Genomic DNA, 20,059 nt, shown 5'->3' with positions numbered 1-20,059 from the left:
CTCTTCCCTGCATGATCCCCTAACATACATACATATCTATTCCAGACCACCACAATACAGTGACTATCACAAAAAAGTGAGCCACAAGAATTTTTTTGTTTCCCAGTGCATATAAAAGTTGTTTACACCATACTATTAAGAGTCTTGGTGTGGCACTGTGGGTTAATGCACTGGACTGCAAGGTCAGTTTGAACAGGAAGGTCGGTAGTTTAAGCTCACTAGTTGCTCCTCAGAAACCCTATACAGGGTCGCAATGGGTTGGAACAGACTCAACAGCACTTAACAACAACAACAATAGTCTATTAGGAGTCCTGGTGTGGTACTGCAGGATAATGCACTGAACTGCAAGGTCAGTTTGAGCCACAAGGTCAGAAGTTCAAACCCACCAGCGGCTCCTCAGTCACCCTATAAGGATCACTATGATTCAGAACTGACTCGACAGCACTTTACAACAGCAACATAGTGTATTAAATGCATAATGATATTAGGAAAAAGTTTGAAATATTGTAAGAATCACCGAGATGTGATACAGAAAAGCCAAATGAGCACATACAGCACCAATAGACTTGCTTGATGCAGGGTGACCACAAACCTTTAATTTGAAAAGAAAAACAATCAGTATCTGCTGGGCACAATAAAATGAAATGGGGTATATCTATATGTTGTTGTTGTTAGGTGCCATCAAGTTGGTACTGACCCATAGCAACCTTATGCACAGCAGAACAAAACACTGCCTGGGCCAACCTCACTACTGTTGCCACGCTTGAGTCCATTGATGCTGCCACTTGGCCAATCCATCTCATTGGGGGTCTTCCTCTTTTTCTCTGACCGTCCACCTTACCAAACATGATACCCTTCTCCAGTGAGTGGTCCCTCCTGACAATATGTCCGAAGTATGAGAGACAAAGTTTGGCCATCCTGGCCTCCAAGGAGCACTCTGGCTGCACTTCTTCCAAAACAGATCTATTGGTTCCTTTGGCAGTCCATGGCACTTTCAATATTCTCATCCAACACCATACTCAAAAGCATCAATTCTTCTATCATCTTCCTTATTCACTGTCCAGCTTTTGCATGCATATGAGGTTATTGGAAATACCATGGCTTGGGTCAGGCGCACCCCAGTCCTCAAGCTGACATCTTTTCTCTTCAACACTTTAAAAAGGTCTTGTGCAGCAGATTTGTTTAATGCAATATGTTGTTTGGAAGCCCTATACAGTCGCTATGGGTTGGAATAGACTCTATAGCACTTAACAACAACATGCATATGTAAATAAAAGGAGCTCTGGTAGCATAGTGGTTACAATTCGGGCTGCTAACCTCAAGGTCAACAGGTCAAAACTACCATCTGTTCTGGGGGAGAAAATAAGGCTTTTTTGCTCCTGTAAAGATCTACAGCTTTGGAAACCCTATACAAGGTCACTATCAGTCGGAACAGACTCCATGGCACATAACCACCAACATATACACATATAAACGTTGTTGTTAAGTGTTGTCGAGTCAGTTCCGACTCATAGCAACCCTGTATAGGGTTTCCCAGGAGTGACTGGTGAGCTTGAACCACCAACCTTGCAGTTCAGACTGACTGCAGTCCAGTGCATTAATGCACAGCACCACAATACATACATACATTCATACATACACACAAACATACATATATGAGTGTGTGTGTGTGTATTGTTGTATGCCATCAAGTTGTTTCCAACCCATAGCGACCCTGTATAGGGTTTCAGAGGAGCGGCTGGTGAGTTGAACCTCCAACCTTGCAGTTCAAACTGACTTTTTAGTCCAGCATATTAACCCACAGCGCCACACCAGGACTCTCTATATACATATACATACATATATAAACACGTTCATTCTGTACTGAAATTATCCATTTCAAGCTCCCTCACCCTTACAAATATAACTACTCTTATTTTTAAGGCAGAAGAAATCATTGCTGCTTTTCTGAAACCACATCAGTTTTCAAAGGCAGCTGTAGCAACAGAGATGAGTTTGCACTGGAATTTTGGCTTCAAGGCCAATACCACCTTGGAAATTTGGCTGTTTTCCCCAAACCCATAAGTTGGAGAAATACCAGGAATAAAAAGGGGAATTACAAAGATGATTTGTAATTTTCGTCACTTCTTGCCATCAAATGTAGTCCTTGTCAGTTGCCAAAAAAACAAGTCAAGATAAAAAATGATGGACAACTAACATTTAACTATATAGGAACAACACTTCAACGGATAAATTAGTCATCAATTAAAAATAAAGGACAATTGAATTTAAATAATTTATTTGAATATTAAGAAGCAATGACAGAGCTATATCCCTTTAGCTTTAAAAATCTGTTTTGCTTTGTTTCCTCCCTAATTATGTTTTTCTAAGGAGAAAGTACTTAACTAAAGAATTGTTTGTTGCTACCCTAAAAAATGTTCCACTACCTCCAGTGAACAATTGAATTGATACAGGAAAGAGTAAGCAATGACTTATGACTTCCATAGAATGCTGGCTTTCACACATATCCATAAGTGTAAGTGTACAATATGAAAAGACTCTTTTGTTCTTCCTGAGGTGGAAGAAACAAATGAAAATCAAGGTTAATTGCCTCTTTTGGCTTTTCTCTCTTTGCAGGTCAAAGATTTGAATGCCTGAAAACCACACATCAATATATTTTATGACAATAAAAAGGCTACTTTTCTAGCCCTCAAACCATCTGAATTGGTCTCAATGCCACTTTCTTCCCTTGGTCCAATCCTTTAATAATTCGTTATTCCTCTAATCACAAAGGAAACCATAGGCCTTCAATGTTAAGAACTACCAAGGAAAGGTTTCTTATGTCACATACATGTTTCTAGGAGCGAGGCCAGGTCTGAACACATCTGGAACACTTCCCTTCTTATCCAGACAAACTATTTTTAAAGGAAAGTTATAATTAATACTATAGACTCTTAGAACAATTATCCATAAGATCTTAGAGAACTATGACCTTAAATAAAAACTGAGATCCAAGATCACTGAGAATGTCCAGAGACTTGCTATGTGCACCACCAATATTATGATCCTTCCTATGATCTACAACCTGGCTCTGAAGCCTAAATATTATTGAAGCTACAGTATAAACATTCTATGTGAGTATATCTTTTGGAAGGATCTATTTCAATCACTGACTTTTGATTGTAACCATTTTCATATTCCAGTAAACAGATATGCTATGGATTACAATCAGATTATATATATATATAGTATTGATTAGCAACAATATGCAAAATAATTACATAATTGTAATGAGGTGTTTACATATGCCTAATCCCTTGGATCATTGTGTCCTTCTATTAAAAGTAGTTAGAAAACCAAATTCAAGACACACTGTACAACATTATTGAGTCTGAACAACTGATACACATCTACTGAAGTAGAGGAAAAGTTCTAAAAGGCAAAAGCTAAGTTCTACAGTCCTGGTGTGACACCATGGGTTAATGCACTGCACTGCAAGATGGGTTTGGAACCGCAAGGTCAGTGGTTCAGTCTCACCAGCTGCTCCTTGGAAACCCTACACAGGGTCGGTATGAGTCAGAACCGACTAGACAACACTTAACAACAACAACAGCACAAGCAAACTAACCTATCCAAGATAATAACATTAATGTTGCTGTTTTTATTTAACATATATGAGATCATAGAAACAACCTAGCTGCAAAGTACACACGTATACTAAAGTTTTGTATGCTTATTGGAAAAAGTCACATTTAAATTTAATTTAAATACCCTGTTCCACATAAAAATATGACTTAAAAATAAAAAGCTTTTCAAAGCTTTTTTTAAAAAAATATAATTAGCAGGAAGAAGAGGGGAAAGCAGGCAAGAACAAGAAAAAGAAGAAGAAAGAGGAGGAAAATTTAAATCACTTTTCTTTGTGCCAAGGGGGGCAAAAAAAATCACAAGCTTGTTTGGGTTTGGCACCCAATTTATAGCCTAGCAATCTGAGTCTATGAACTTAAGCCTTCATGGATGAGTGCACCAAGGGACTTTTGAACTAGAGGATAGCATTACTCAATTAACTCTGAGACTATTGCCTTTCAAGAAATATACTTAGCTATGGCATACAGTATCTCAATTTCAATATAAGAATGTCAACTGTGAAGCTAAATTTAAAATTTCAGGACTTTCTTCTATTAGAACTTCCCACACTTACTACAGATTTGAAGAATTTGAATACAGGAAGCATTCATTTACCCTAAACACATATGGTGTGCATTCTAAGCTTATTGGCACATCTCATTGTTTTAATTACTTGGAGTCTGTCAAAACATAAGCTGATGCACACAAGGAAGGAAATCTATGGCCTACATTCTACATTTACCCAATGAAGGTAAATGTTTAGTCTGCCAGGGCAGGAATAAATGGAGTGAACTGGGAAAAAGCAGGACACTGCACTCTGCAGTTCATACATGCTTGCCATAGTGCTTCTAAGCCAGCAAGCTCACTTAATGATAGAACTGAGAGGCAAAATTGGAATAAAGAATCCATCAAATAGATCAGGCAATGTCAGTACAGAAAATGCATATATTGTGGTGATATGTGTTAATGCACTGGACTGCAAAGTCAGTCTGAACTGCAAGGTTGGTGGTTCAAGCTCACCAGTCGCTCCTGGGAAACCCTATGTAGTGTCACTATGAGACGGAACTGACTCCATAGCACATAACCACCAACATATATACATATATATGTTGTTAAGTGTTGTCAAGTCAGTTCATAAATAGTTCTCTCTCTCCGTCTCATACACACACACACACACACACACACTATACTTCCTTCATACATTTTAAAAAAATCATTGCTCCTTGGTACTTAGCACATTATTAAATTTTGACTGTGCTGACATTTCTATGGTCAATCTGTCAGTGCAAATATACTGCTTAATGTTAAATTCTTTTTCAAGCATCGAGAGTCTGTTAGTTGGGCTTAGGGAGCTCACATACCACATACCAGAAAGCACTTACAAATTTAAAGGTGTTAAATTATTGATAGCACTCACATATTTCTGGCTATTTTCCCAAGATTGAATATAAGTCATGACAAGTACTGCTATGAACAACAGTGATCAAACTGTAATCGACATTAACCAGACTTTGGTAGAAGGAGAGAGAGAAAGAAGGAAATGAAAGTGTGCTGTGTAGGGATCTAAAGGTTTTGCCTTTAAAGCTTGTTAACTTTTCCTGAAAACCAAAATAGTCACATGAGCATAAATATGTCTTTGAGTATATGTTTTCACTAGATCATTTATAGGTTAAAATAAGTATACCTCAAAATATTAAAAATTATGTAAGCTTATATTTGGATCCTTACTATGTATCAAGTACTGTTTCAAGCAACTTGCATGTACGAATTCATTTAATGCTAATAACAACTTTTGAGATAGGCATTATTACATCTTTTTGTGTAGTGAGGAAACTGAGAAGGTAAATAACTTGTCAAGACTGGCAAATTCACACAATCAGTAAAGGGTGAGGTTGGGAGTCAAACCTAATAGTTTAGCTTCAGAGCTCTTGTCTTAAATCCTAGCCTTGCTATTCTCTCTCTATTTCAGCAAATGGACAATATGATCTTGTGGTTGTTAAGTGCTGTCGAGTAGGTTCTGACTCATAGTGACCCTGTATAGGGTTTCTGAGTTGCTGCTGTTGGGTTTGAACCACCAGTATTTCAGTTAGCAGCTCAGTGCATATCCTTCAATGCCACACCAAGATCTTACTTACCCTGAACTCCAATATGAGGCAGTTTGCTCTGTGGGGCAGTTCTACTCTGTTCTATAGGGCCACTATGCATGGGAATCTACTCAACAGAAATGAGATGGGATCGGGTGACCTCAAATTCCAATTTGGTTTCATGTCAGGAAAAGTAGAGGAAATTATAGGTTTAATATTAGGTTTCATTAAGCCCTCTGAAGAAATCCACATAGGCCCAAGTCAAATTAGAGACACTCAGCTTCTACCTTCCACCATCTGAAGCTGGCTCCCTTGAGGATTCTTTACCAGCTGGTGTTTTCGTTAACTACATCAGGTCAGTTCAACTTGTAGCAACCCTGTATAGGGTTTCTGAAGGGCAGCTGGTGGTCTGAATCACTCACATTTCGGTTCGAACTGATCCTACAGTGCCACACCAGGATTTCTCCCCAGCTAGGTGGTTGGAGAATAATTAGATTATTAATCCTAAAATACCCACAGCTCAGATGATTTATCTGTTTGGCCCATAGGAAGTTCCTGGCCACTCCTGGAGATGGCATTTGAATAAGCGAGGAGTTGTAGTTACAGTCCAGAAAATATAATTTCTCACAGAGTTAAAACACAAAAAGTTATTTATGATACTGATACAATCTCTATGATAGAAAGGTGAACATGTGGTAAACGGCTAAGCAGAGACACTGTATATCCATATTAATACAAACTGGATAAGCATGAATTCAATATTGCTACAGTTTGTTTTCAATGTTGAGAGAGATGAAATAGCCTGTGGATATTTTCACTGAACCATGGGAAATGGTTGTCTCCCAGGTATAAGTCAAAGCCATACTTTTTAAACATAATGTGTGGTTACAAGGTTTCAGGAAAATAATCTAATGTTGAAATAGAAAAGCGTGATCTATGTATAGATGACAGATAAAAAGGCAATTGTTTAAAAGCATGTAGCCAATTACTGTAATTCTGACAAAATAAAAATAAACACAAGGATTTTAATATATATGAGAGGGGTTCAGAAAGTTCATGGAAAAATTCCATTATCTTTTCATTCCAATCTTTTCACATGAACTTTTTGAAGTCCCCTCATATACCATAGATATAGAAACCTGTCCAGATATATTCATTAATCAAGAACCATAGGATTTTAGAGTGAGAAAGGGCTTTAACAAGCGAATTCAACCTCTGCATTTTACACGAAATAAAGCTTAGGTCAGTAGAATCTGTTCTTGGTGTGCAGGTGTTAGTTAGCAGAGGGAGAGAGTGTTGACTATGAATACAAGAAGACGATATATAGAATCCCAGGGGTCCTAATTTTTGAGAGATGGGCGGGTGAAGGGCAGTCCGTCAAGACAGCTGGTAAAGAATGACAGAGAATTATCAAGAATACCAAGAAGTATGATGACATGGGACCCAAGGAAAAAAGGAATTAATAAGTGTTTAATTGTGTCAACTCCTGGTGTTGCACTGTAGGCTAAGTATTGCAAGGTTGGTGGTCCAAACCCACCAGCCATTACTCAGAAATCCACAGGGCCACTATGAGTTGGAACTGACTCCCAAACACTTAACAACAACAACAACATGAAGACACGAACAAGAAAATGTTCATTAAATTTGTTGGTTACTGATTAGCAGTGATGTTAGCAAAAGCAATTTCAGTAGCACAGTTACAAGGGAAAGGTGTTGTGTTTTAAGCAATGGATGGGACATAAGAAAATTGACAGCCAAGGGCAGGGACCACTTGTAGTAAGCTTTGTTGTTGTGAAGTGCCGTCGAATCGATTCCGACTCATAGCGACCCTGTGTAGGTGAGCTTGAACCACTGCCCTTGTAGTTCAAATGATTGCAGTCTGACACATTAGCCCTCAGCGCCACATCAGGACTAGAAAAGAGAAAAACAATGCAGTAGACAAAACAATGCTTCAGGGAAAACAGTAAAGACTATAAGAATAACTGAATAATTGAAATGATTTAGGAGAAGACAAAGGAAACTATGGTCTAAGTTCAAGCAGAATGGATCAGTCCTGGATAGGAGGAGGTACACAGCTTGCTCTGTGGTTATTTAAATGAGACGGTTTGATATTCATATGGCTAACTGAGGAGTCCTACAGTGGTGTTGTAGAATAAGCCCAAGACCACAGAAAAGGTTTCAACTGTGGAGTTGGTGGTTCAGACTCACCAGACACTCCTCTGAAACCCCATACTGGGTCTGACTTGATGGCACTTAACAAGTGATTCTTCCAGTGCACTTTTTATGTTCACTTAAGAAAAAAATTCATGTGGAACTTATTTATTTTGGTTAACTGCCATTGAGTCAGTCCCAACTCATAGCAACCCAGTATAGGGTTTCCGAGGAGCAACTCGTGAACTAGACCATGGACCTTTTGGTTCAAACTGACATTTCAGTCTATGACATAAAGTTAAAAAAATTCTCTTCCCTTTTTGCATTTGTTAAATTTTGAATGCATGAATAATGAACAGACAGCCCCAGGCCTAGACCCTTCACTCATGAAAGCCTCAGACAAGCTATTGCTGGCAGGACAGGCCTTCCCACACACTTTCTTCCCTTCATCCTCCACCAACTGGAACAGTTTCCTCATTCTCCAGATCCTTCCACCAGTTACAGAAATTAGGTTCTCACGCCACCAGGAAACACTGAGGAGATTAATGGGGAGGAGTTTAGCTATCTTCAATCTTGCAAAGGCTGGCAGTTGCTTGGCCTTGCCAACTATCTATTTTCTGTGCTTGGTTTCTGCCAGAGGCAAGAGCAAGCAGCAAGTTGAAGACAAGGGTGATAGCAGAAAAGAACACTCTTGAAAAATTTAAAAGAAACAAAAAAAAAAAAAAAAAAGAGGGAAAAAAGACTTAGGGCAGATTAGTGCTGAAACCAAACCAGAAAACCTGGTTAGGAGAGAAATTGGTCACGGAATTAAAAGGTACTTATGTGTATTTGTTTAGGATTATGTGGATTACTTGCTGTATTGGAGTATCCAGTTTATTTCCAAATGGGGTTTCCCACTCTGCAAACCCACTTACTAGAGATATGCCTGAGTCCTTTCCTGAGAACTAAAAGTACCATGTGCAAAATCAATCATTGATCTTTCCTCTAGTGAGAGACTAAGGAAGCATTCTCTGAAAATTCATGGTGGCCTGACTTTTCAGCAATATCAACTCAATCTTTAACCATTAAGAACCAAGATACATTTCTCAAATTGGATTAAGTACACATTCAATTACACCATTTCACCTTTAATCTAAAGGTCTACAAACTTTCGTTTAGGTGGGGAATTTTTTTAAGTCTGAATTTTCAATGTTAGACAGAATTTGATTATTTAAATTCATGCCAGAGACATTGGCAGTACTTATGTGGCTTGACGTCATTCATGTATACATTTTCACTAGTCCTCCTAAATTTAGAAGTGTCAGGCAATAGTGCTGTCTCCATTAAAGACAGATTCATTCAACAAGCTATTTGTTAAACACCCAACATATACTTGAGGTTGAGCTGGGTGCTGAGAATATCAAGATGAATGAGATATAACTTCTGCTCTTCAGAATGCCATATAGTAGAGAGAAAAGAGCAAATAAAGTTTTGTTGTTGTTTTTATAATTTTCACAATTTGATTTCTTTGGAGGTTTGTTTTATATTCTTCCTCAGAATACTAATGTCTAATGATTTAAGCACTGCATGGTGAGTTTTCAGCAAAGTTACTTTATAATACCCAAAAACGGGGTACAGAAAAGTTGGTCATTTGAAATGAAATTTCTGGATATAAAGAAAGTGACTTGATCTAAAGCAGTAATTAAGGACATGAGAAATGCCAGTCATCCCACCACACTCCTCCCAGCAGGCAGTAATCAAGAAACATACAACAACAACAACAACAACAACCACGACAATAGCATTAACAACACCAGAATCTTACCTGACTTGCCCACTCCTGCTCTCCCAAATATTGCCAGTTTGACCTCTGCACTTTTAGCCATGTTGTGTGCTGATTGATGATTCACTGTTGTTAAAACTAAAGAGCTGAGGAGATTTTTTGGGTTCCAGCCTTTGACTTCACCATAGCAGTGCCAATCTTTGCAACTGCAAGAGTCTACAATCCTTAAACAAAAACAATATGAGACTTCATAAATAACTGGAGACAGGAATTACTATTAATTAAACATTCAATTACTTATATATATATATATATACACCAGCCAACATTTATTTTATCAACAATTTCTCATTTGATCTTTATCACTATGTTGTGATAGGTATATAGCAATATATTAAACTCTATTCATTAATAAAAACAGAGCTAGGCCATGAAGTTAGGTATGTTTTAGTTTTAAAACATGTTTTTCACTAAGCACAATAACATTTTATAAAATACTTCCTCAAAGAATTTGTTTCAGATGGATTGTTTCTTGTTATAATTGGTAACAAATGTTTGAAGTATGTGAATGCATGTATTTGCCATGTGCCTGGAAACGCTCCGTCTGTAAACTCTCATGATGTGGAAAGCCTTGTTTGGAACACTTTATTTTAAGTTGGGCTACATAATTTACATTAGCCAAAAGCAGAGTAACACAATTGAATTTTGCATTTCAAGGTTTTATTTTACTCCAATTCACATTAGAACATTTACTTGGTATGAAAAAAAGAAAAAAAGAAAAAAACCACAAATACAGATGTGCCAGGAATTGATACAAAATAACCAGATTATATTTTTATATTTTAATGGACACATACCCCAAAAGTGCCCCAAAGATAAATGACTGAGAGTCCTGATTCTTTTTCTATGAAAACATCACAAATAAATTAGTTTATGGCATTGTCCTAACACTTAGAATGTGGCATTAGAACAATATAATCAGTACCAAGGAGTAGGGAAGCATTAGACTGCTAACCACAAAGTTGACAGTTCAAGTCCAACCCTATATGCAGGATGACTACAAGCCAGAACCTACTCGACAACATTCAACAATGACAATCAGTACCAAAAGAGCCCTGGGCCCTGATGGCAGAGTAGTTAAATGCTTGGTTGCTAACTAAGAAGTAGGTGGTTTGAACCCACCAGTTGCTCTACTGTAGAAAGATGTGGCTCTTTGCTTCTGTAAAGATAACAGCCTTGGAAACCCTATGTATGGGGCAATTCTACTATGTCTTTAGGGTCGCTATGACTCACAACTGACTCAGTGAGAGTGGGTTTGACTTAAAGTCAGTTCTCACTCATGGGGATCCCATGTATGTCAGGGTAGAATGTGCTCCATAGGGTTTTCATTGGTTGATTTTGGGGAACTATATTGCTAGACCTTTCTTCTGAACTGCTTTTGCATGGATTTGAACCTCCTACTTTTAATTAGCAGCTGAACTCTTAACTGTTTGCATCACCAAGGAACTCTATATAACAATGTGGTATTGTTAGGTGTCCTGAAGTTGGTTCTGCCTCATAGCGACCCTATGTACAATAGAATGAAATACTGCCCAGTTCTGTGCCATCCTCACAATTATTTTTATGCTTCAGCCCATTGCTGCTGTCACTGTGCCAATCTATCTTGTTGGGGTTCTTCCTTTTTTATGTTAACCCTCCACTTTACCAAGCATAATGTCCTTCTCCAGATACTCCTGATAATATGTCCGAGGTATGAGAGGAAAAGTGTAGCCATTCTTGCTTTTAAGGAGCATTCTGGCTGTACTTCTTGCAACACAGATTTGGTTGTTCTTCTGGCAATCCATGGTACTTTCAATATTCTTTTCCAAAGCCATAATTCAAATACATCAGTTTATCTGAAGCTATGGAAAATGTCATGGCTTGGATCAGGTGCACCTTAGTCCTCAAACTGGTATCTTTGCTCTTGAACACTTTAAAGAGGTCTTGTACAGCAGATTTACGTAATGCAATATCCCACTTGATTTCTTAACTGATGCTTGCATGAGTGTTGATTGTGAATCCAAGCAAAATGAAGTCTTTGACAATGTCAATCTGCTCCATTTATCATGATGTTATTTACTAATCCAGTTGTGAGGATTTTTGTTTTCTTTACACTAAGGTATGTCCATGGTCTTTGATCTTCATCAGTAAATATTTAAAGTCTTCTTCCCTTTCAGCAAGCAAAGTTGTATCAGGTTGTGAATGAGTCTTCCTCCAATCCTTTTTCATATAATCCAGCTACATAGATCATTTGCTCAGCACACAGATTGAATAAGTATAGTGAAAGAATACAACCCTGGTATACAACTTTCCTACTTATAAAATGTAAGCACATTTTATACAGTTGGGTGTTTTAGGAATGACACCTAAGGGCCTGGTGTCATTGAAATGTAAAGTTGGAAAGAATCTTGGGGTCACTAAAGAATCCACCAGCCATTACATGAATCCTTCATCAGATGGCTATTATGGGGCTGATTTGCCACTTCCCTGCATGAGGTTGGTTAAACTAAGGGCTGTTTCATGTCTAGTTAGTTACCTCCAATTAGAACTATCTTATAGTGCACTCTAAGGAGCTCTGGTAGTGTAGTGGTTATAAATCGGGCTGCGAACCTCAGGGACAACAGTTCGAAACTACCAGTTGTTCCGCGGGAAAAAGATGAGACTTTCTGCTCCTGTAAAGATAAACAGCCTCGGAAACCCTATAGAGGGTCACTATGAGTCGGAAACGACTCCATGGCACATAACAACAACATAGTGTGCTCTAATCAGTATCCCTTTGAACTCTACTAGTTTGTTCTGCTTTGTTCTGTGAAAAAAATTCAAAATAATTCAGCTTTTTCTTTCATCCAAAAATTTTCACATAGCCTGTTGTTGTTGTTAAGTGCCATCAAGTCAGTTATGACCCACAGCAGCCCTATATAGGGTCTCCGAGGAGCAGCTGGTGAGCTTGAACTGCTGACACTGTGATTTAAAGCTCCTTTACAGTCCAGCGCATCAACCCACAGCACCAAACCGGGACTTCTCATGTAGGCTGATATTTTCTAGAAAAACAAGCCCCAGCCAGGATCTTCACGTGTTGTTCATGGGCAGTCTGTTCTGATTTTTGTTTTTCTCTTCCCTTGTATTTCCTTTTTACCATATGCAGTGCTACTTTGTTGTTGTTGTTAAATGCCATAGAGTCGGTTCCAAGCCATAGCGACCCAGTATAGGGTTTCCAAGGAGTGGCTGGTGATCTTGAACTACTGATCTTGCAATTCAAACAACTTTGCATTTCAGTGCATTAACCCACAGTGCCACAAAGGCACCTGGAACTATTTATGACTCAAAATATGACTTGACAAAGTCACATAGGAAACGTTCGCTGAGATTTTTACCATTCTGTTTCTGAATGTTGTGAAGTGTCGAGGTGGCACAAACAATTTGGGATTGACTGTTAATCAAAAGGTAAATGGCCTGAACCCAACCAGTGGCACCACTAAAGAATGACCTGGTGTCTGAGTCCTTAGAGAGCACAGCCAAGTAAACTTTGGGGAGCTTCATGATATCCTGTAACACATGGGCTTGCAATATGTGTCTTCCTTTAAGTCTGAAAGAACTCAGTAACAACACATGTAGTTTTAGTATTTTGGTTATCTGGGCATTGTAGTTGAGTTATAGCACAGCCCTCATATTAAGGCTTGCATCTTTTATGTAATTGCAGAATCCACTCTTCTGAACTTCTTCAGGCATTGTTTTAAAACTAAATACACGATAATGCTTTTATCTTTATTAACTTTAATTTCGTCCATTTTTTTCCAGTCTGTAAAGATATTTTTAAAACACAAGTCTGTAATCTAATGTGTATACTGTTTCTCCTAGCTTTTTATCATCCACAAATTTTCAAAAAGAGTTTCTTGTGAGAGAGAAAGAAAAAAAGTGAAAATGCTGCTGTAAAAGTATTTCTACAGAGACATTAGCATGTAATTGTTTTCTCCCTTATGTGTTTAAGCCATCTGTTTGTACCTACCAAATTTTGTGCTTACTGCTTTCCAAAGCACCACTGCTTCCTTTGAAGGATGAAAAGGTCAACATTAACATTAGCTATTGTTTACTCCATCCCCAGTAATGAAATCTTCTCAGTTCATTAATAGTACAAAACCCAGAAGCTTTAACATCTGTAATTTGTCCAGTCCCATACTTTGGCTAAAGATAAAAGGATTTCCTTATTTGTCATTTTTATGCATTAATTAAGAAAAGGACCCTATGTTTAAGAAATGAGCTTCATCACAAAAGCATAATACATCAAGCACTATTAACCATCTAATTCCTAAATGAGAATAGTTGCTGGAATTATGATTCTTTAAATCATACAACCATGCAAGTTTCTGGTGCTTGTATAAACAACAATTTGCCATTTTATGAAAAACTGGCCATTCTCATATACATGCAATCTGTTTGATTTTTGCTCTATGAAAGTAGCCGTCAAATACGATCTTTAAAAAACATTTAAGTCAAATATTTCAGTAACTTCCAAATTGCCTCTGAGACATCGGAAGTGAGCATAAGAAAGAGAAATTCAGTGTGTTTGTTTTTCATTAATGACCTAATAAAGTTGCAGCTGGTTACTGTCAACCTTATGTTCAGAAAAGTCACTTAAAGGAAGACACAAAACTGACATACATTTTCTCTCTCATATGGAAATGTGAAACATTACTTTGACAAAGATAGGAGACAAAGGAAAATGTATCAATTGTAATAAATAATCTGCTGTCAGGTTTCTAGTGTTCAAAATAATCCATAGTCCAAGACCCTGCATAAAATGGATCTAAGAAAACTCACTTGTTCTAATGTTTTGTGCAGAGAGATTCTGGCTGAGTGTAGAAGCTGCCATTCACTTTTTGGGTGGATTGTGTTTTATTAGGTCAAAAACTTCTGAATTCCTATCACTCCTAAAGCCAAAGTCATATTTTAATATCAGGAGATAAAGATGTAATGAGTTTTGTTGGTGGTGTTTTTCCCAAGCATAAAGTTGTTATCAGGAAGCTTAGAAAGAGGGGGGTAAATAAAACTAGCTTTCAAATCCTGATAGCATTAATTCAGTCCACACTTAGTAAGTCTCCTCCTTTTGATGCATAATACATGGTGGTAAGCACGTAAAAACAAAATGTGGCTACCTTTCAGGAGCTTATAATGTATTAATTAGACCTATGACATTTAGATTAATAACCTTATTGTTGCTGTTGTTAAGTACCATCAGTCGATTCCAACTCAGAGAGACCCTGTATAGGGTTTGTTAGGAGTGGCTGGTGGGTTTGAACCTCCAACCTTATGGTTCAAACCAACCTTGCAGTCTGTCCAGTGCTTGTCCTACAGCTCCATACCAGGACTCTTAATAACTTTATTACCATTTTTGTTTTAAAAAATGCTTCATTCATAATCAGTAATTCCCAAGTTTAATCAAGGTCCGTGCTTTTTACTTCCTCTGGGGTTAGGGGGAAGCATCTTCATAGTATATTTGGTTTTCTAACTTCTGTTATCTATGGTGTCATCAAAATAATGTGCAGGGAAGCAAAGAACCTAGTCTAGTCATGGAAATGATATTCTTCGGAGTTGCCCCTTTAGCTCTGAAATCAAGTTTTCCTGGTCTCATTACCAAAAATTCTCCCTCGTTTAGCACAAGGCAGTTTCGCAAGAGGAGGGATGATAAGGTTAATTGTACAAGCCCCCTGGCTACAGCAATTCTCTGAAAGCAACAGGTATCCTAGGATGATAAACAAGCCATTGTGAATGGCAGGTCATTTGCTTTCAACCTAGGGAACAAGTGAGACCAAGTTAAAAGGACATTCTCAGCTTCGTGACTGCTGTCAAGTCCAGGGCGCTGTCGCTGACATCTCCCTCTCAGAGAACCTCCAAAGCAGCACTGGTAACATCCAGTGGCTAGAAGTACAGACCCAAGGGCTGAGCAATCAATGGCCGAAGCTCAGAAAGGGTTGCAGGGAGTCTTCCCAAAAGCGCCACCTGGACATGTGCGTTACACTCACCTGTTCACACTATGAGGAGGCTTGGGAGAACCGCGGTCCCTGGTAAGTTCGGATCCGAGCCCGCAATCCCCTCCCACGCTGCGCAGCCCAGTATGCAGGTTGCGTTTCCGAGTTGCTGGGCTGCGGGAACGGATGGAAGCAGCACGGCAGCAGCTGCAGCAACTACTGGTGGAGGAGCTGGGGTCTCCTCACTCGCTCCGACTAGTGGTGGACTGACTGCGGCAGGACGCGCTTAGAGCCGGGCGGAGGCTGCTGAGTTCCGTCGTGGAGATGCTGCAGTGCGGCGCTCCGGCGCCCTCTACTGGGGCCTGGGTCAGCTCCTCCTGCGATGCAGCTTCCCTGGGTTGGAGAACACGAACCGGCCTTTAATGTGTGGCACAGACAACAAGCTTCCTTTTTAGACTCGTTAGTGTGTCCGGACTGTAGGTTCTCTCATAAAGACATCTTTCCTTGGTTAAATCCTTGCGTGTGAAGGCAATGCTGTGTGGTATTTTCTATTCCTAACATTAACTGATCCTCACAACATTCTTGGGTATTATGTTTAATTACTTCCATGGTTCCCAAGATGAAATTGAATTAGAAGATAAAGAACTGGTCCAAGGCTAGTAAATGGCTGAAATGAAATCCAGGCCAAAATGGAAGCTGAGAGATGCTAGAAAATACATAAATGCTGAATTCAATTGAAATTTATAGTTATATATTTGAGAAAGTTTCACCAAAAGTTTACAAGATTAACATTTATCAAGATTTGAATTTGAATCATATTCTATCACCATCAAAACCTAACAAACATGATTAATATCCATGTTGGATAAACTTGCTTTCACATCTCTCATCTCATTTATTTACACCTTCCCTCTTGAGTGTAATGTTGTTTTTGTTGTTAAGTGCCATCGAGTTGGTTCCAACTCGTAGGGACCTGTTTAGGGTTTCTGAGGCGTGATGGTGGATTTGAACCACCAATCTTGCAGTCAGCAGTCAGAGCTTATCTTCCCTTCACAAATGATGAAAGTGAATTTCAGAAAGGTTAAATGATTTCCCAAAGATTACTAAACTCCTGAGCAAATGAGTACCACATGCCCTCTCCAATTCCAGGTGCTCTTACTGAGACATCTGGTGGCCTCCAGAAAACCTCTGCAATATAAGGCAGAAGGGAACATGGAATGAGTGAGTGACTAGTGAAAGCAATGTGACTATGGGAGTCATTTCCAAGCTGGGATGATCTCAAAACCACTGAAGCCACAGTGGTGGCTGAATGACTAGTCCTATCTGTGGCAAAAGCAAAATTTATTTCACTACGGAGACCTTGTCTCATTAATTCTTTGAGAAAGCTCATACACTGTCTTCTCTATAAATTTCTTGATGAGTAATTTCCCTCTTGTTGTTGTTAAGTGCCATTGAGTCAGTTCCGATCCATAGTGACCCTGTATAGGGTTTCCGAGGCTGTAAATCTTTATGGGAGCAGAAAGCCTCATCTTTCTCCTGTGGTTCGCAGCCCGATTCGTAGCCACTACACTACCAGAGCTCCTTAAGTAGAATACAAAGAACCATCGATCTTGTGGTTCAAACAAGTTTGCAGTCCGGCGCATTAGCCAGCCCATAGTGCCAGACCAGGACTCCTCATATGTGCTCTAATTTAGATTAGAGACCCCAGCTCTATGCCTCAGAGAACCTGTGTGCTATCATTTTGGTTGAGTTGTGCTCAGTGTTTCATTTCTCAGTATTCTCCAATAGATCTTAAAGGCATGAATATATCACATTTATATTGTATTCCTAAGTTCCTTATTGGAAGGTAGTCAGCTCAAACCTACGCAGCAGTGCTACAGAAGAAAAACCTGTTGCTATGCTTCTGTAAAGATTACAGCAAAGACCTTACAACCTCAGTTCTGCTCTGTAACACCATAAGTCAGAACTGACGGGGGAGCAACGAGTATCTGATATTCCCAACATTTACCGTAGTGCCTGGCCTCTGTGTTATTGCTGCTGCTGCTGCTGCTGCTGTTGTTGTTGTTAGGTGCCATCGAGTCGATACCGACTCATGCACAGCAGAACGAAATGCTGCCCGATCCTGGGCCAATCTCACTACTGTTGCCACGCATGAGTTCATCGATGCAGCCACTTTGCCAATCCATCTCGTTGGGGGTCTTCCTCTTTTTCTCTGACCCTCCACCTTTCCAAACATGATATCCTTCTTCAGCGACTGGTCCTTCCTGACAATATGTCCAAAGTATAATGTCCAGTTGACTCCAACTCATAGCAATTCTATGTAACAGAACAGTCTCTGAGGGTTTTCTTAGCTGTAATGAGTTGGAATTGATTCAACAGCACAAAACAAGAATCTTTATGGGAGCAGTTCACCAGGCCTTTTTCCCGTGACACCACAGGGTGAGTCTGAAAGACTATACAGAAAACCCAAGAAATAGCTGTTAAATGAATGAGGCGAAAAGACCAGCTGTGAGAGGAGCCCTTAGAAATTTGTAAATACTGAGTATGGGACAGAGTGTCCAGTAAGAAGTTGAGCATGTAGGTCTAAAATTTAGGATGGAAACCTGGGAGAGAGGGAGAGATTTCAGAGTCTCAGCAGGTAGGAAGTCTCTGAAGCTTGAGAAATAGAAAGAATTGCTTAAGTAGAATACGTTGTTGTTGTTTTTATGTGCTGTGGAGTCGGTTCCGACTCAGAGTGACCCTGTACAGGGTTTCCGAGGCTGTAAATCTTTATGGGAGCAGAAAGCCTAATCTTTCTCCCATGGTTCGCAGCCCAATTCGTAGCCACTACGCTACCAGAGCTCCTTAAGTAGAATACAAAGAATTACATATAATTCCAATTGTATGATATATTGTGGTGTTAACATGTTCAGGTCTTAGATGTTACCTTCGTTCTACATATAATTCTCTTTCCAGCACAAAATATGGTGAAAATGTTTAGAATGACTCTAAGTATGTGTGGGTGTGCTCACATGTGCGTACATGCTTACTTGCACATGCACAGGTAACAACAGACAAGAAGATAAGTTGAACTTCATCAAAATTTAAGTTTTGTTCATCAAAGGACTTTATCAACAAAGTAAATAGACAATTTACAGAACTGGAGGAAACATTTAAGAGCCATATGTCTAATAAAGGCTTAATATCCAGAATATATATTTTAAAATGCAACTACTACAATTCAACACCCATTATATAGTTTGTGATGTATCAGAAGTACTAATATGAGAAACTAATAATTTAAGAATGAATTTTGAAATTTTGAGAAAAACACTGAAGGCATAACCCTCCCCCCATTCCACAAAAAGATAATTGAGAAGATAAAATGAAATTAAACTGCATCCTCAATTACAAAAGAGGGTAAAATGTAGGAATAAAGCAACAAAAATATGGAACAAACTGAAATTGACAACAAATACTGAGATGGTAGACTTAAATTGGGCAATATCAGTGTTTACATTAAACATAAACACATTGTACATACTAATTTTGAAAGACAAAATTGGTTAGGTTGGATTAAAAATAATCCAACTATATACTCTTTACAAGGAGACACACTTTAAATAAAGGCACACATAGATCGATTTTTGAAAAACATATAAAAATATGTCCTGCAAACACTATCCATAGAAGAAGGGCCACTCTGCAACTGAGCTTCATTCCTGATGCTACGTATATGAAAGGCACACCCCAAATCCATGTTCTTAATCATGATGGTCTGTGAATGATGAGGTTTTGTGTCAAGTTGACTGGGCCAGAATTCTCAGTGGTTTGGCAGTTAAGATTAAGTAATCCCCAGGATGAGATCTGCTATGAGCAGTCAATCAGTTGAAAGCAAGTTTCCTTGAAGGTATGGTTTGTTTCCAATATATTGGATACTTGGGCCAAATTTACTTGCCTTCTGCTGGGTCTGGATCCTGCATATGGTTCATTACCCAACCTCTAGTTCTTTGTGCTTGAGTCAGTGCCTGGTGTGGCACTGCGGGTTAATGTGCTGGACTGTAAGGTTGGTTTGAACCACAAGGTCGGTGGTTCAAGATCACCAGGCGCTCCTCAGAAACCCTATACAGGGTTGCTATGAGTCAGAACCGACTTGATGGCACTTAACAGAAACTTACACACACACACACATACATAAGTTTCTCTGGTTTTGCTTCTCTAGAGAACTCAGACTAAGACATGCTCCACTACTTTTATAATTGTTGTTGTTGTTAGGTGCCATCAACTTAGTATCAACTAATAGCGACCCTATGCACAACATATTGAAACACTGCCCAATCCTGGGCCAACCTCACAATTGTTGCCACACTTGAGCCCATTGATGCTGCCACCTGGCCAATCCATCTCACTGGGGGTCTTCCTCTTTTTCTCTGACCCTTCACCTTACCAAACATGATATCCTTCTCCAGCAACTG

The 20,059-nt window shown here is 39.0% G+C and overlaps 1 protein-coding gene across 2 annotated transcripts in view; it reads right to left on the bottom strand.

Moving 5' to 3' along the window:
- The window catches only part of LOC102832383 (ras-related and estrogen-regulated growth inhibitor-like), a 213,729-nt gene extending 203,911 nt beyond the window's left edge, over positions 1-9,818 (bottom strand). The window contains exon 1 of one of the 2 annotated variants that reach the window (XM_006866029.1): positions 9,643-9,818. In XM_006866029.1, the coding sequence (XP_006866091.1) occupies positions 9,643-9,703 (61 nt within the window). In that variant the 5' untranslated portion in view covers positions 9,704-9,818. The remainder of the gene's footprint in view (positions 1-9,642) is intronic. The other variant, XM_006866030.1, reaches the window with a different exon arrangement.
- Between the last annotated feature and the right edge of the window lie 10,241 nt (positions 9,819-20,059).

The sequence above is a fragment of the Chrysochloris asiatica genome, unplaced genomic scaffold (genome assembly GCF_000296735.1).
Source record: "Chrysochloris asiatica unplaced genomic scaffold, ChrAsi1.0 scaffold00086, whole genome shotgun sequence".
NCBI lineage: Eukaryota > Metazoa > Chordata > Mammalia > Afrosoricida > Chrysochloridae > Chrysochloris > Chrysochloris asiatica.
This window is presented reverse-complemented; position numbering and strand designations above follow the sequence as displayed.